The 17,996-nt window shown below is 43.7% G+C and overlaps 1 protein-coding gene across 4 annotated transcripts in view; it reads right to left on the bottom strand.

Moving 5' to 3' along the window:
* The window catches only part of EVL (Enah/Vasp-like), a 235,983-nt gene that overhangs the window by 18,780 nt on the left and 199,207 nt on the right, over positions 1 to 17,996 (bottom strand). For all 4 annotated transcript variants that reach the window (XM_050954205.1, XM_050954203.1, XM_050954206.1 and 1 more), the window contains exons 4-7: positions 12,686 to 12,749; positions 6,944 to 7,008; positions 2,555 to 2,784; positions 948 to 1,069 (exon numbers count right to left, since the gene is read on the bottom strand). In XM_050954205.1, coding sequence (XP_050810162.1) covers positions 948 to 1,069; positions 2,555 to 2,784; positions 6,944 to 7,008; positions 12,686 to 12,749 — 481 coding nt within the window. The remainder of the gene's footprint in view (positions 1 to 947; positions 1,070 to 2,554; positions 2,785 to 6,943; positions 7,009 to 12,685; positions 12,750 to 17,996) is intronic.

The following is a 17,996-nucleotide window of genomic DNA, read 5'->3' as shown; positions in this document are numbered from 1 at the left end:
GGGCAGAATTTGCTTATGTTTTGGAAGACTTCTGGGTGAGATGTGATTTGCTGGTTAAACTGGCTTGCACACAGAACTGGGCATCTACTTCCACTCAATCTTGTCTATGTTCTCTATGCAACAGGCAGTACAATTTGATTTCCAGCAGCATAGAGAAGCTGCCGTGACACCAAAAAGTCAGATGAATGCATCCTGTACTGCAGTACTACCCAGTAAATACTCCTATGTCATTGCTAATAACAAACGTTAATCCCCTGCATGGCATTGATTTTGGAAAGTAATTCTTTGGGAATCCAGTGAGCATGACACACATGTGCTATGGTGGGACTTATCTGCTTTCAATCTTGTGTAGACTAATCAAGGAATCAGCTTAACCTGGCATCGTAGCTGACTTGCTGTATTTGCTGGGTAAGACGTACAGTGGCCTTTTATTTCACTACCTCAAAGGCTACCAATATGCAATCTTGTTATTGCAGTTTTGGATACTTTTTTGGTCCATTGTACTTGATATATCCCACAATAATGATCTTCTTGGGGCTCTGTTAAAGCTCATTCCTTTAGAACACAGCAGCTTTGATGTAGATTGTAAACCAGCAAAGAGAGAGAGAAAAATCAGTAACTTCTAAAGCTCTCTCCCCCACAGAATCTGCAGGAACAGCTGGAACAGCTCAAGCTGGCTTGACACCAGGACTGGCAACACTTATGCTTTTACTATGTCAAAAAAAAAATGGGGTCCAGGGTCCTGTGTGGCACCTACACAAGAACAGCAGTGTGGCAGGCTGCTAACCTGATCTCTTGAACTTCCACAATAGTATATCCCACGCAGAGTTTTGCCAGTTTCAAAGAGGCCTTGGAGCTACCTGATTGCTAGTAGCTACCGAAAGCATATTGTTCCACAGTCTGCTGGTGCACTTGTTCTAGAGTTTACTTTAGGACGAAGTACAAACCTTTTTGCCAGTAATTTATTCATTTCTTCCATTAGTCCTCCTCCTCCTCCTCCACTACTTGTTCGATTGGCATCGCTCTTAGAGGCCCCACTGGGGCTGGAGCCTCCTGAACCATCTTCTGGCTTAAGACACAAATCGACATTGCAAGTCACCAGAGGAATTTATTGCAAGCACCTGCCCTTTCTGACTAGCTTAGATAATCACTAGGAGCAAAGCACCATGATTGCAGCTTGCAGTCAGAGGCAGAAAGCACAATGGGTCAGAATGGAAGCAAATGTAATTCAGGTCAAACCCAGTGGCTAATTCACATATTAGGATTGGGAAACCCACTGTGGATTTAGTAAATACCTGGGAAAATGATGAAAATGACAACAAAATGATACTGAATTTCTGGTGAGATTATGCAACCCTTACTCCTCTCAGTGAGCACCTACTCACACACGGGCTGCACAATCAAGCCTTTATTTGATAAGTCTAGAGTAGTTTTAACTACTGATCATCATGGTTGACAGCATAATACTAGTGAGTGTTCTACAGGATACATTGGAGAGAAACCAATTATGTCTTAGTGATATGAGAAATCGATGCAGGCACCTGCTAGTTAATCTTCACTGCGCAGTGAGGATCAAGTGTGAATTACTGTAAGAACAAGTCAGAAAAAAAAATCTACTGGAAAATTTTCTCCTGAAAATTAGAAACTCAAACATAGAAATCTGCTTTAAGGACTGTTTCTAATGGACAAGTGGCCACTTTAAAGGCCCAGCCACATTGCACGTGCAGCTCAGCAAAAGGTAAGCGCAAACAGTCATAAACAGCCACTGAATGTGCACCTGCAGTAATTGTGTATATAATTAGGTATGCAACTATGCACCTAACTTATTTAAAGATTTGACTCTAGGAGTGAAATCCTGGCTCCACTGAAGTCAATGGGAGTTTTGCCATTGAATTCAATAGGCCAGGATTTCACCCTACAGATTTCCAGCCAGGGGTGAAAGTAAGGTGAGGTGGGCCTGTACGGTGTACCAGTAAAAAATGGCCACCGGTACGGGCCTGTACAACTGATTTTAAGTCGCTGCCCCTTTTGTGCCCCCCGTTGGCAGCCCTGCCGTGTCCCTGCTGGCAGGGCCACCAACGGGAGGGAGGGGAGGCAAAAGGAGCAGCTGCCCTGGAGCCAGCGATTTAAAAGGGCCCAGGCTGCCACTGCCGGCGCCCCGGGCCCTTTACACTTCTGCTGGAGTCCTGGACAGCGCAGGTCAGGCAGCGCAGATGAGCTGGCTGGGGGATGCTGACCCCCAACCCCGTCCCCTCTGCCCAAGGCCCCGCCCCTTCCGGGGGAGCGGGAAGGAGCCGGCCCCATACCAGTAAGCGTTGAATTTTGCTTTCACCTGTTTCTAGCACAAATCTTCCTTTCAATAACAGCCTGTATAAGCAACTGATTTTTCACGGTCCAGGGAATGGTCACTTAAAACACATTTCATTGGGCTTTGTAACAAATTCCGAGTATCCATGAAATAGATTAGCAGAAGGTTAAATAAAACTAGGTCAAGCATTCCTCATTCTCCAGTGAAGGCCAGACTGTGTGAAAACCCCAGTGCCACAATCCTTACCCGTTGTACTCTCCTGAGTTTGGCACCAGCCAGGGCTGCTGCTAGTCCTGACATTGACCCATCGTCGGTGCTACCCCCGTGTCCTCCACCTGCCGGCAGTGGAGGTGGGGGAGGTGGTGCTGCTCCTGAAGGCGGAGGAGGTACTGGCGGGGGTGGCGGAGGTGGGGGCCCACTGGACGAAGCAGGGATTGTGGCAGCAGTGGAAGGATGACCAGGTGGAAGGACAGGACCTGAAAAATACAGAAGTTTAAATAAAAATAAAGAACATTCTACCCCATCTCACATACAACCTGTTCTCATGTCATTGACAGTTGGGTGAATGAAGGTCTAATGACATACAATCAGAAGAATGATACTTGGTGAGTATGTCAATGGTACAATATCTGCTTTTTAGTTATCAGCACCTGTGTCCTTATGCAAAATCCCTGTAACATGTAACCACCACCTATCCCTTCCTCTGGTCAGGCTATTGTTCTGTCTCAACACAGAGCCCACTTTCTGGTTTACGGTTGGAATCTCTCTTCTTCATTTAAACTTTTCAGATGCAGATAAATAAATGTCATCAACTAACTCTGTCAATGCCCACTTTTCAAATAAAATCCTGGGCTTTTGCTATACATTTTCAAACAACTTCCATTTAATGAAATTTGTGTGGCTAAATCCTATGTCAGCCTTTGAAAATTAAGGGACACGTGTTCAATTTTACCCACCGTGTAGCAGCGTCCTTCAATGGACAGATTAGAATAGGTTAATGCCTCTGGTATATTTCTCCTATTTATAATGGGACAACAGAATGAGTATTCCATCAATGGTATGTTACCCAGAATTACTCCATCTCATCAAAGGCTTCTGTTGCTAATCAATTACAAAATCAATTGTGCAACAAACATTAATTTGAAAGAGGGTTTTTTTAATTGGTTTAGAGGTAAAATTTGGAATGATAGTCAGACAATATGGCCTGATTTTCCTATCTATTGAGCTTTGTTTTTTTTATAACGTCACCCATTATTGTGGTCAGAGATAACTTCTAACGTTATTGGCACAACATTACTCCTGCTAATAACCACGCTCACAATGCTGCTCCTGCAATGAACTGTGGGTGTTATTAGCAGCACATCAGTTATTTCCCTACCTATTTGGGCCCATAAATGAGATAGCTGGCAAATCTACACCCACAAAATTAGAAGCCAGGCTGAGGCCTGGCTGAAAAATAATTTAGATTATAAATTGATCTCACTCAAAAATAATGGGCAAGATATTCCAGTTTACACCAACGAAGTAAGTATGTTGAAGAAAATGGATATATAGTGACGTACACCACTTGAGGGTCTGACCCAACAGAAGCAGTTGAAATATCTGGAGCAGGAAATTTGTCAGTGGAAGAAATATACAAATGTTTCCTAAGTTCTCTAGGCACATCCATTTAAACACAGTATGTTATACAGAAAGATGGGTCCAACTTGCAAAACCTGATCTGGATTTTGAACAGGCACAACACAGAGCTGCTCTAATCCAGGCATATTACCAATACAGGCATATGCAAAATATAGATCCACACGCAGGATCTACACTAGAAAGGGTTTGCTGGTTCAGCTATCCTGGCAAACCCTTCTAGTTTAGATGCAACTTATATGGCTGAAAGAGTGCTTTTGCAGGTCTAGCTTATACTAGTTCCCCAAATGAAACAAGTCACACTGGCAAGATCACTTTTTCTGCATCTATACTAGGCCTTTCATTAGTAGAAAAAACGTTAAAAATATTACGCCCTTAACTGTCATTACTACACTTTCAAAAGTTTCGAGAGCAGATCTGGCCTCAGACTTTAAAAACATTCTCTCCCCAAAGATTGGAGCATTTAGATATGAGGTTTTGTGTCAAGTCCACCACAAGTTATAGCACTAACCTTCCATACCTTTTCCCTACTTGTCTGAATTATCTGGTGCAGTAGTATTAGTCTTTGATTACTCAAGAGTTTTTCCCACATATTGTCCTGGGGGAGAGCAAACTGGGCTTTATGAACAATCAGGTCAAATCTAAAGCTCTTTTAATGGTTATAACTAATTCAAAACAAGTACTTACTCAAGTGGGAAATGGTTGATGAAGTCATGAAAGGAGGGGTCTTCTTGGACAAATTCACCTCAGATACAGCAGCATAAGCGGGAGGTAATGAAACAAAGTGTGACATGGCCTGGTACAATTGCTTTGGAGGATGAGGTGAAGGTTGGGAGGACTGAAAAGAAGCCTGGATAAAGGAACCAGCAGGGCTGGTTATAACTGGTAGCTGAGAGATGGGTACAGTTTCTAAGTATGAGAAGAAAGACCCATCCATGCTTTTTACCTGGGTTCTAGAGGAGTTTAAAGGAATTTCTGTGGCTAGAGGTTCTTCGGGTTGGCCATTCAGGCCTATCTGAGGTACATTTGCAGAGGCTTCTTGGACTATTTTATCTGTAGATCCCCTGATTCTGCCATTCTGGACAGGAATCACAGGAAGGACCTCTGGAATATGTGGCTGCAGGACAAAACCCTTCTGCACGGGGGATGTAGTTGTTACAGGAGAAGAGGAAGATTGAAGAGAGTGTGAAAGAGAGGAACGTCTAACAGGCTGGTGAGGTGCGAATGGAAAATGGGAAGGAGGCTCAGGCGGTGGGGACAAAGAGATCTGTTTGATGCTGTGTGTTACAGTCCTGTGGTTTGGCCACACTGGAGAGGAGAAGGAACACAGGGATGGCGAGAGCTCAGAGGCAGAATGTCTGTGACGAAGCTGTGGGAATCCTCTGGCTCTGTTAGAGGATTTGAAAGAGGTTTTACTACTGGACTCGGGGATGGTAGATGCTGAAGAGATAACGTTGGCATAAGATGGCGGTGGCGGGGCAGCACCAGCGGAAGTAGCAGCACTGTAGTTACTGTAGTCAGGAGGAGGAGACTGGCAGTGGGAGGGGGAAGAAGACACTTTTATCTGAAGGGTAGAAACTAAAAGAACAGAAAAGAAAAGTGAAAAGAATAAAATGGGCATACAGCAAGGAATGAAAACAAGGCAGAGTGGTTAGGAGACAAGGATTTAAAAAGTAAATGAAAGCAGAAAATAATAAATAAAAAAGGATGGTGCAGTCACAATTTTAGTGATGTTCAGATGACCGCAGCAATCGATAACTGTTCCTTCCTTTAGTTCAAAGCAGTGACACGCACAGCATAGGCTAGAGTTTTTGCTTTGATGTTTGTAAAGTTTCTTCTAACCCCACAAACCATCTTGAATCAGAATTACACACATTACCTTTGTTCCAAGGACAGCGGCAAGTGACACTTTGAACATAAAGACAGGCACACAGGTTGTGTACAGCACAGAGATGCTTCCATACATGCAACAGGGAAACTTCACTACCTCACAGATCACGCTTACGTAAAGGTTCCTCACGGAAGCAGAGTCAAGAGTTTCATTTTTTTTAACTGACACAAAATGGCACACAGTTGTGTGCACCCAAATTAGAAGTTCAAAGCCACCAAGCATTAATCTGTATGACTGCCACAGGTGACATTTTCTGTGGATACAACTGAGCTGCTTTTAAATAAAAAAAAAAAAAAAGCTGAACAAAAAACGAATCTTACCCCCCAGATTCACACAAAATTCTGGCTTCGTTTGCACATATTTTTTCACAGAATCAAAAGCCAGATTTAGCAGCCAGAAACTTCTCTTCCCACCACACCACTTATCAGGTTGCTAATATACTAGAAAATATTTGCGATCCGCTCCGTAAATACTTTCTCACTAAACTTACACAAGCCTCTCACCTTATTACCCCAACTAATAAACTCTTACAGTCAGATTCTCTTCTATACACCTTGTGGAAAGCTGGAAGAGCCAGGCACAGACAGCTGATCTCTGGGTAGGGGGATCCTATAGCACCCACAGAGCCAGTAGAGTGATTCCTATGCCACCCACTCTCCCTGTGGCCGTGTAGAAAGTGTGGCTAGGCCTTTTCTGCACCCCAGCGACACCACCCTCTTGGCACGGTGGAAAACAGCATAATTAAGAGCAGCCTTTACACTGCTCAGTCTTAGGCCGATCTCATAGCTAGCATGGGACTGGAAGAGCACAAAGCTTTGCTTAAATCCATCTTTACATGTCCCATCTGAGTTGCCCTGTGAGCTCTGAAGTTTGGACCTTAAACTTCAGTCAAATCTGTGGAAAAAATGCAGCCATGTTCCAATTTATTAGTTTAAGTCTCTAACTGAAAATGCTTTGAAATCCCATAATGATTATAGCTATATTTAGCAGGCCAGTTATTTCTGTAGTAACACATGACAACCACCAACAGCTAGAGGAGACAGGAAGGGAGAGGAACATGTTTGCATTGCTCACAGATACATTGCATTGCATTGTTTGATACATGCCTGTGGTAGAGGTTCTTCTTTCCAGAGATTCCTGGCGCTGTTGCTGCTGCTGCTCCATCACTTGCCTAAAACAATGGTTTTTAAAACAGTCCGGTTTTATTTTTTACTCTTTTTAGAAAATGTTCTATAAACTGAGATGGGCCCAAGCCCTAGAGTTTGCATCTGGGGAGCATTAATCAGCCCACTATAGAAATAAGGGCTAGACCGAAAGGGCTGAGGTGAGTTCTGATCCCATTTAGTGGCATCTCTCTTGATTTAAACCAGAGAAAGCGGGATCAGAGCAAGACCCTGCACTTAGAGCATACTGCAAATACCTGCACCAGACGCTTGTAATTTATGTGATAATTCTATAATGCAGGGGTAGGCAACCTATGGCACGCACGTTGAAGGCGGCATGTGAGCTGATTTTCAGTGGCACTCACACTGCCCAGGGGGCTCTGCATTTTAATTTAATTTTAAGTGAAGCTTTTTAAACATTTTAAAAACCTTATTTACTTTACATACAACAATAGTTTAGTTATATATTATAGACTTATAGAAAGAGACCTTCTAAAAACATTAAAATGTATGACTGGCACGCGAAACCTTAAATTAGAGTGAATAAATGAAGACTCGGCACACCACTTCTGAAAGGTTGCCGACCTCTGCTATAATGAATATTCAAATGTGGAATAGCCAATGAACTTAAAGTAAGAGAATACTGCAGTGTCTCGGATCCCAATCCAGCACAGCTCTTAAGCATATGCTTAACTTGAAGCAGCTGAGTTCCACTAAAGTCAATGGGATACCTAACACGTTTAAATTAAGCACATGCTTAAATATTGTGCTGATATGAGGCATAGGGAATGGCAATATACTGATAAGAATGTAAAGAAACGTGATTTGTGTTCAGTGGTTGATTGTACATAGCCAGCTGCTTCACACAGCTGTATAAAACAAAATTCCTTTATCACAACCATAGAGTTTTGCAGGTGAACAAAATTCCTTTATCAGAACCGTAGAGTTTTGCAGAGTGCCCCCCTATTGGACACTTGGTTATTAGAATGATCATGTGATACTTTAAATACCATGAGCCAAATTTTGTCCTCAGTTACTGCTGAGGTCAAGAGGATCAATATTTCTTGATTGTCTCAATAAGCAATGACCACAAAATTACTCTGACGAGTTTTTAATAGCCTTATGATCACGAGCAAAGTGTTAATTTCAATAATTTCACATGTAAAGGTTTGCAGGATTGGGCCCTTGGTTGGGAATACATAATACAAAGCAACCTATTAGAATAGTATCAATGGTTTAACAGAGCTGTCCAAAAATATCTCAATTTTACTGAGACATGCACTTCCCTAAATCTCCCACTAGAGGTCCTCTCTTTCACACTAACAATCCTGAAGAAATATTGTTCACTATAATTGATATAATCTCTGACCTTTCTTTGGTTAATTAAAAAGCCAAACAGCTAAAACTAGAGTAACAGTTATCTATTTTAGAATCTACATGGATATGAACTATATATTTCAACAACACTTAGATGTGACTCCTTCCACAATTTGAAATTATATTTATATTATTACACACAGAAAAGAATGTTACATTTGCAAAGTCAGGCACTCAAAAGTCAAAAGCACTTAATTTGGTCCTCTTGTGTATATGCATTATGATACTGTCTATAATTATATAATCACACAATATATTTTCCACAGGACCCCCAGCTTCATTCTATGTACAATCAAAGTAACCTTAACTATAGTGGGTGCTACTAGCTCTGCCTATGCATATTAATTCATCAGTGGCAGCTTTAAATAGGTTTTCTTTGTTATATTTTATATGCATTGTATTTTAAAATGCATATATATTTGATTTACTGTGGAACTTATGATTTTTACTATATGTAACAGACATGTTCAGAAAAATTACATTAGGGCATGTACAAATAAAGTTAAATGCTTTAATTTGCATGATAAACATTCCTATATTTTAGGCTTCAATTCAAAAGCAATGGATTGGCCCATCCATAATTAGGATTATTCATTATGCAGTGATCAATCTTGTACTAGATTCACAATAGAAACTGGCATGTAACTCCTCCATATAAAGTCACAGGATGTGTGCGCTTATATATTTTACAGGGTGTATATACATATATACACATGAGAGAGAATGGAATGGTGCAATTTTTGGAAGACCAGTAAGGGCACATGGAAATTATACTCTAAGAGCTGGAGTCCGGGCAGTGTGTTGCATGTTCCACTGCGGTCCCAGCGCTGGGCTGAAGTGAAAAATCTAGCAGAAAGTTCTCTCCCTCACTGTTCCCATGCTGGAGGGGAGCTTGGCCCAGCTGGGAACTGCAAGTCTGAATATACTCCCAAGGGAGGGACCCAATCCAGACACTTGAATTTCAGGCTGGCCCTGGCTGTCTCTGGCCAGCTGTACCCTACATGTGTTAAGGGCTCAATCCTACAAACATTTATTTATGTGAGCAGACCTTACACACACAAATTGTCACATTTCTATCAATGGAACTAAGGAAAGATTATTTATGTGAGTAAAGATTTGCAGGAGAGGGCCTTATGTACACATTAAGCGCTACTGATACAAGTATGGTACTACTCAGTATGAACAGGGGTAGCCAGATTGGGCCCTGTGACTTTAATATATGTTGTGTTTAAAACAGTCAAATAACATCTTTTAAACAAATGCATTTTGCATTGTTTTTCTCATCTTCATTATCCTGCCCACATGAAAGTTTAGGATCAGATTTTCAAAACGGACACACTTACAGTTAGGCCTTTGGCTGCTCTCACCATGCTGGCATAGTCAAAGCAGGAACTCTCCCCTAGTGTAGACACACTTATAAAAGTCCATCTACTGGCACAGCCAATACTAGTTCAATAACTGCACTAGGACTTTTATCAGTATAACTATGTTGGTTAAAAAAACACATCCCATACTGACATAATTATGCTGGTAAAACTTAAGTGTAGACCAGGTCTTAGGCTCCTAAGTCTTTATTTAGGCACCTACATTTGTGGCTTCATTTTCAACAGTTCTGAGCACCCATCCACTCCCATTGACTTAGACCATATCTATACAATGAGCTCTTTACTGGTATAGGAATACAGCTGTACTATGCTGGCAAAGTGCGCCTAGTGTGGATGCAGCTATATCAGCAAAGCTATGCTCTGTACAGTTAAAGTAAAAACACCCCCGCAACAAACACACCAGGGCTATACCACTAAAAGTGCAGTTTTGTTTGTACAGCTGCATCTACAATAGGGATTTCTGCCAGCACAGGGATCACATACCTCTTGCCATCGCTGGCCAGCATGGCTATGCTGGCATATGTCTGCAGTGCAGACATAGCCTTCAATAAGAACAGGATTAGGCTCTTATTGTGCATGGCATATTTCATACAAAGCACTGCAGAAAACACTCATATTCCCTGCATCTCTCTGAACCACCACCAGCATACCTGTGCACATCAGGGAGTCTCCTCTATGAACTTTCTGATAGTCGAACAGTCCCAAAAATAAATCTTGACAATCTTGAAGGAAACAGTCTCTCCCTCTATCCTTCTTTAATATTGATGTGGAAACATTTATTAAATCTGAAGTCTTTTCTATGGGCCACATCCCCCACATGGCAAATCTATGTAAGGACCAGGCGGAATGTTGCAAGGACCAGGCAAAATTGTACTACTTGTGCTTAGTGGAGAGCAGCAATGAATCTGGCCCACTTGTTTAAAGAAATTTTTGCACCCTTCTAATTTAAAAATAACATCTTGGCAATAACCCTTTCCCTAAATTCTTAGAGTTCTGTCCTCTGCTGGTGAATATCGGGGTAGCTCCACTGACTTCAGTGCTCCAGCATACACCAGCTGAAGATCTGACCCAATCATTCTTTGTCACCTTTATTATGGCAGAATGTAACTGCAAGCCTACTTGGTGGTGTTCATTGTATGGAACAGACTGCACGCCTGCATGAGGGCTGGGGAGATGCAACAGACAGCCTTCTCCTCTTGTCCACCTGCCCACGGTCTAAGTCCACGTCCAGACTAACCCGCGGCATCGGCGGGTTAAAATCGATTGCTCGGGGATCGATATATCGCGTCTAGTCTGGACGCGATGTATCGATCCCCGAGCGCACTTACATCGATTCCGGAACTCCATCAACCCGAACGGAGTTCCGGAATCGACACGGAGAGCCGTGGACATCGATGCCGCGCCGTCTAGACTGGTGAGTACCTCGATTTTAGAAATTCGACTTCAGCTACGTTATTCACGTAGCTGAAGTTGCGTATCTAAAATCGATTTTAATACCCTAGTCTGGACGTGGCCCAACTGGGGAGCACAGGCACTGCTAGCCACAGTGTCAGCCTCCACAAAATTGGTGGAATAAGGAGAAGGACACAGTCCTGACTTTTCACTCTGGTCAGCAGAGTTAGCCCAGTATGAATAGGAAGGGGGTGCTCCTGCTCCACTGTGCACTTCCTAATTCCCCAGGAGGAATTCTGGCTGAATCCGCGTGTCACATTAAAAATTAGCATTACAGTTTGGCTGTGGGTGATGTATGCAACAAAGTGCAACCTAAGCGTAATTTCTTTTGGATGTCAGTATGCAGACTGGCATACAGTCAGAGACAAGGCAGTATAGGAGGCAGAAAACAACAATGGCCTATAAGTCAAGATAGTCATCTAGATCAGGACTCTTATTTGGAGGCACCAGACACAAAGGGTCAAATTCATCACCAGGAAAGCATACTGCCAATGGCATGGGCACGATGCAATATGATCTGCTACTGCTAAGAACTGATCCAATACAGAACCATATAAAGCTCTCTTATTAAGCTTAAGAAAAAGCACACTAAAACATGATGCAGATTTCTTTAAAACGGGTGTTATCTGTATCTCTGGATAGCAGTATATCTTATTCTTGCCTTTTATTTAAAAAAAAATACTGGGGTTTGAGCTCTTTACTAGTTAGTAACTAAAATTCATTGTAGATAAGCCAGAATCATACCAGAATTTAGCTGTATAAAACAACTAAAAAGTTAAATATGGAAAAATGGCATCTGCTAGCAAAGGTGTCCTGCTTTCTATGCACTGATCGCACAAAAAATATAAAATCATGTTAATTCACTAAAATAGTGAACTACAAAAGTAGTTTGTACTCATCAAGTATTTTCAGAATAATGATATTCAGAGTATGAAATGATCATTACTAAGGGGGCCAAGTGCTGGTTAAAGCAGTTTGGCTAGTGATTTTTAAGTATAATAATGAGCCAGTAGAAGGTTTCTCCTTTGATGTGTGTGAATGCATGTGTATGTGTACACATAAATCCCCCACACAGATGCCCCACTATTGTGGAGTCAGGAATGGTTCTGTTTGGGAATCCAGGGTGTACATGGGACAATGGGGACTCTGCCCATTGGAGATATGCAGCGTTCAATTTGTGTGCTGGAACCAGAAGATATTTCCTAATTTCAATTTTTTTTTTATAAACCTTTAACAAATAAAAGAATAACTGTGGGACACTACAGAGTGCTAAGTCTGACCAATTACAGGTACAATCAACCTGAATGTGACCAAATCAGGGCCAGATTTTGCAAATGGATATACAAAAGCAGACCTCTCTGCCATGGCAGAGCCCCACGGACTACAACTGCATGATTGGGGCCATAATTAGTATAATTAAAATATAAAATCATTTGAATCTAATACATTCTTTTCAAAATTTATTTCTTACCTTCTCTGCACTTCCATTTCATCCGGAGAGGGTCCATTCTGAACCTGGCGCTGGATAGTTGGACCTATGTAAAATACAACAAATTATTAATAGCAAAGCAAATGCAGTGACAACATTGCTACCGTTTCTGAAACACAGCGCTGTCCACAGACTCCTTGCGCACACATACTAAGAGAGATCAGCACAAAGATTCAAGGTGCAGGTTTTCTACCCTTTATTCATTTTAACATACACTGAGTCAGGTGCTGAGCAGGTGTAGTAAATCACTTCCATTCCATTGAGAGAAACTGGCCAAATATCAGCACGTTGGAAGAGATCTATCAAGTAATTCATAGGCGTTGGAGATAATGTAATTGGGCTGGATCTGCAGACCTGCAACATTTGAAAGGATAATGTGGTACAACTGTCAACCGTCCTACTAGGCTGCACAGTTTTAGTTTCTACAGCATTTAAACCAGGCCTAGTTGGATCAGGCTGTTTTCAATCTACCCTTTGCTGCATACACTGTGCAAGTTCTATGTATGGAACTTCCACGGATATCCAGTATGCAGAACGAGTACAGAAGGGTGATAGATATCAAAGGACAAGAGATCGACAGCATGGATCAGAGAGAGCTCTTTGCCCTCAGAGGGCTGCTCAGCTTCACTTCACTGTTCTCTTATGCCCACCATTCATAAAAGCTACCTCAACAGCACTCACTGATTTCTATAAATCAGTGGACAAATTTAGGAGGTGATGTAAACACTAGTGTAAATTCCATATTGGTAACTGCACAGGTCAGTGTGAGTGAATGTAAGCTGGTGCCTCTGAAGTACGAAGCTGGCAGAACGGCAGTGCTAAAGCAGGAAAAAGCAACAACCAGGAGGATGTGAGACTATGTAAGATAAGGCAGGTCTGTTATAGGCCTTGCTTTTCCTTCTCCAATCCTGACTGTCCACTTTCCCAGAAGGAGTTACGCCAAGTTAAATCCTCACTCAAATACGCTGATTTACCAACATTTAACTTATATCCCAATCTAGGTCACATCTCTGCATTTGGTCCCAGCAGTTCAATCTGCTTCTTGGACATCTTTACTAAGTTCACTGGTGTTTACATGTTATTTTCTGAGAGGAATAAAAATAAACAAACATAATTATTAATAATATATGCTCTATTGAATTTTACAGGTGAAATACTGGCCCCATTGTAATCAATGGGTGATTACAGAATGCTATTAAATGCTCCGGGAAGTCTCCTTAGGGGAACATTTTGAAATAACTTGGCATAAAGTCCCTAATGCACAGAATCATTATGGACTACGGGCTTGTAAAAGTTCAAATGTAAAGGTTCAGCTTTTTCTGAGTTATCCTCCAAGACAGTCGGAACAAAATGTTTACGATCAGTTTATTATATATATATATACAGTGACAAAGTTCCTCCTCTACCTTAGTGGGTCCTGCGCTTATTGGAAGATTTGCTCACCTCAGTGATCTTCCCCATAGTCTGAGTCAACTTCTCCTGTGTCTGATCAGGAGTTGGGAGGTTTAGGGGGAACCCGGGCCCGCCCTCTACTCCGGGTTCCAGCCCAGGTGCCCTGATTAGCCTGCCTTGATTGGTTGCAGGTGTTCTAATCAATGTAGCTATCTCCACTGCCTTCTAGAAAGATCTTAATTGGCCCCAGGTGCCTTGATTAACCTGGAGTAACTGCCATTTGGTTACCATAGTACTAGGGATTTGTATAGCCTGGGGCTAACATACCTGTTCCTCAGTACTTTACTGTAGCCATCTGTACATATATCCCCCCCTCTGCTCAACACTCTAGGGTTGGGCAACTTGGGACGCCAGGTAGTGTGCTCGTGAAAGACCATCAGCATTGCCGTGGTGGCATCCAGCCCTGTGCCATATGTGGAACTGGAATGGTTGGAGGGATAAGAAGCACCTGGTGACCCTTGCATTCTTTTCCTTATTTCTCGGCATCCACTGGAGGGGTGCATGGTCTGTCACAAGAGTAAATCGCCGGCGTAAGAGGTAATAACGCAGTGTCTCCATGGCCCATTTGACATCAAGGCATTCTCTCTCGACTACTGAATACTTCTGTTCTCCTGGGAGCAGCTTTCTGCTTAGGTAGAGGATCAGGTATTCTTCTTCGCCAATCATTTGTGACAGAACCGCCCCCAACCCAACCTCAGAAGCATCTGTCTGTAAAATAAATTCCCTGTTAAAGTCTGGGGCTATGAGTATGGGGTCACTACAGAGGGCTGTCTGAAGGTCTAAAAATGTCCCCTCTGCTGTGTTGGTCCACTTCACCGTGTCTGGATCTCAGGCCTTCACCAGGTCCGTTAGAGAACTTGCCCTACTAGCGAAGTGGGGAATAAAACGTCGGTAGTAGCCTACCACGCCTAGGAAAGCACGGACCTGCTTCTTTCGGGTCGGCCGGGGCCAGTTTTGAATCGCCTCTAGCTTATTCGTTTGAGGCTTCACTATACCCCTTCCTACAATATATCCCAGGTACCTAGCCTCTGCTAGTCCTATGGCACATTTAGCAGGATTAGCAGTGAGGCCAGCCCGCCTTAAGGTGCGCAGTACTGCCTCAACTTTCTCCAAGTGGGTTCCCTAGTCTGGCGTATTGATGATGACCATCATCTAGGTATGCAGCTGCATAACTAGTACGGGGGCACAGCAGCTTATCCATGAGGTGCTAGAATGTGGCTGGGGCCCCATGTAACTCAAAAGGGAGGACAGTGTACTGGAATAGCTTGTCTGGGGTGGAGAACGCTGTCTTTTCTTTAGCTTCTTTGGTCAGGGGAATCTGCCAATACCCTTTTATCAGATCCAGTGTAGTCAAGAATCGGGCACTACCCAGTCGGTCAACCAGTTCGTCGATGCATAGTATGGGGTATGTATCAAATTGGGATACTTCATTCAGTCGGTGAAAGTCATTACAGAATCTCGTGGTACCATCAGGTTTGGGCACTAGAACGACTGGACTGCACCACTGACTGTAGGATTCTTCAATAATGCCTAATTCTAACATTTTCTTTACGTCAGCCTTGATTTCTTCTCTTTTGGCTGCTGGGATTTGGTAGGGTCTCAGTGTCACCTTGGCTCTGGGGATCGTGTGGATGTGGTGATAGGTCTCAGTCGTCCGCCCCGGTTTTGCAGAGAACACATCTCGGTTGTGATTAATCATGTCGGCTGCCTTTAATTTTTGGATTGGCGTCAAGTCAGGTGATATCTTCACTTGCTCATGTAAGTTATCCTCCTGGGGAAGGGTCTCCTGGGTGACTAAGCATGCCTCTCGATCATGCCAAGGTTTTAGAAGATTGATGTGGTAAATTTGCTCCGGTTCCCTGCGACCTGGCTGCCGCACCTTATAGTTTACCTCTCCCACGGCTTCAATCACTTCATAGGGTCCCTGCCACTGGGCCAACAGCTTGCTTTCTGCTGTGGGCACCAGAACCATTACTCAATCCCCTGGTTGGAACCGTCGAAGCTTTGCTTGGTGGTTATAATGGATCCGTTGGGTCTCCTGTGCTTTTTCCAAAGTGTTCCCATACAATGGGTGTAACTCGGGCTATCCGATTCCTCATCTGTAGTACATGCTCAACTATGTTCTTTCCAGGATTTGGCTCCTCTTCCCAGGCTTCTCTGGCTATATCCAATATGCCTCGGCGGTGGCACCCATATAGTAGTTCGAATGGAGAGAAACCTGTGGAGGCTTGTGGAACTTCCTGGATGGCGAACATGAGGTAAGGCAATAGGGTATCCCAGTCTTTCCCTTCCTGGCTCATCACTTTCCTGATCATGGCCTTGAGGGTCCTATTGAAACTTTCAACAAGGCCGTCTGTTTGTGGGTGGTATACAGAGGTCCGTAGGGCTTGTACATGGAGCAATGAACAGAGATCTTTCATTAACTTGGATACAAAAGGTGTCCCTTGATCAGTCAGTATCTCCTTGGGTAGTCCAACCGGGAAAAGATCTGTACTAGCTCCTTAGCTATTGTCTTGGAAGCTGTGTTGCGTAGGGGGATGGCTTCCGGGTATCGGGCTGCATAGTCTAATACAACCAGCACATGTTGGTGGCCCCGAGCTGTCTTCTCTAGGGGTCCAATCAGATCCATGGCTATGCATTCAAATGGTACCTTTATTATTGGAAGAGGTATCAAAGGGGCCCGTAAGTGTGGGCGAGGCCTATGTAGCTGACACTCTGGACAAGAGGTGCTGTATTGCCTGACATCTTCATGTACTCCTGGCCAGAAGAACCTCCTGACTATGGGCGAGGCTCAATATGGGTTTTGGATGTTTTCGTGGCACCAGAAGTTGATGTATCTCCTGCTCCTGCATTTGCACCTCACGGTACAGGAGATCTTTCTTCACTATAAAGTAGGGTCCTGGACCCCGGACCTTCCCCTCCACTGGTATCCCATCTATCTCAGCCACCTCTTTCCTGACGTTATCATATCTAGGGTCCTCTGCCTGGTCCCGTCCGAAAGTCTCTCTCCCAGGACTAACCTGCCTGAGCTCCCAGGGGCCGGCTTCTGCTTCTTCCAATGGCTCGTCACCATCATAGCTGGGGCCAGCCTCTGGCTCACCGTCCGTGTTGGTAGTTTCTCTGATGGCTGCTCGTGTCCATCTGCCTACTAGCACGGTCTTCTGGCCCTGGGTCAGGATCCGGGTTCCCAAAGCCGTCGCGGCCTTCCTTTCTTTTTTTGTCTTCCGGGCCTTTTGGGGGGCTGAGAATAGATCCTGAGAAAACTCAGAAAACACTGGGGGTTGACATTTCCCCAATGATGAGTCACTGCCAACAGGGTCTCCACCTCCCTCCAGCGTCTCCGGGGGGAGTAACTTATCAAACCCTGGATAGTCCCTCCCAATAACTACAGGATATGGGAGTTTAGGAACTATGCCCACTGTCACCTTAATGGGGTTCCCCTGAACCTCTATCTCCACTGGGATGATGGGGTAATGGCTCATGGCCCCATGCACACACGTCACTGCTACGCGTTTGGCTTGCAGCAGCTGGCTACTTTTGACCAGCTTACCCGATATAAGGGTGATAGCACTCCTTGAGTCCACAAGTGCTGTAGTCTCTGCTCCATTTATCTTCCCCTGCCTGGTGTAGTTATGCGGGGCTAATGCGACGCCCGCAAGGTGGATAAGGGCACATGGGACCTCCCAATCCCTCAAGTTGCATTGCATAGGCTCCTTGGTGCTGGGACACTGTGCTGCTATGCGTCCCCACTCCCCACATGCATAACATCTATAATTGTTTCTAATTATTCTCCTATCATGTGGGCTAGGGGGGTTAGTCCCAGGGTTCCCCCTACTCAGGC

This window comes from Gopherus flavomarginatus, chromosome 5 (genome assembly GCF_025201925.1).
Source record: "Gopherus flavomarginatus isolate rGopFla2 chromosome 5, rGopFla2.mat.asm, whole genome shotgun sequence".
Taxonomy (NCBI): domain Eukaryota; kingdom Metazoa; phylum Chordata; order Testudines; family Testudinidae; genus Gopherus; species Gopherus flavomarginatus.
This window is presented reverse-complemented; position numbering and strand designations above follow the sequence as displayed.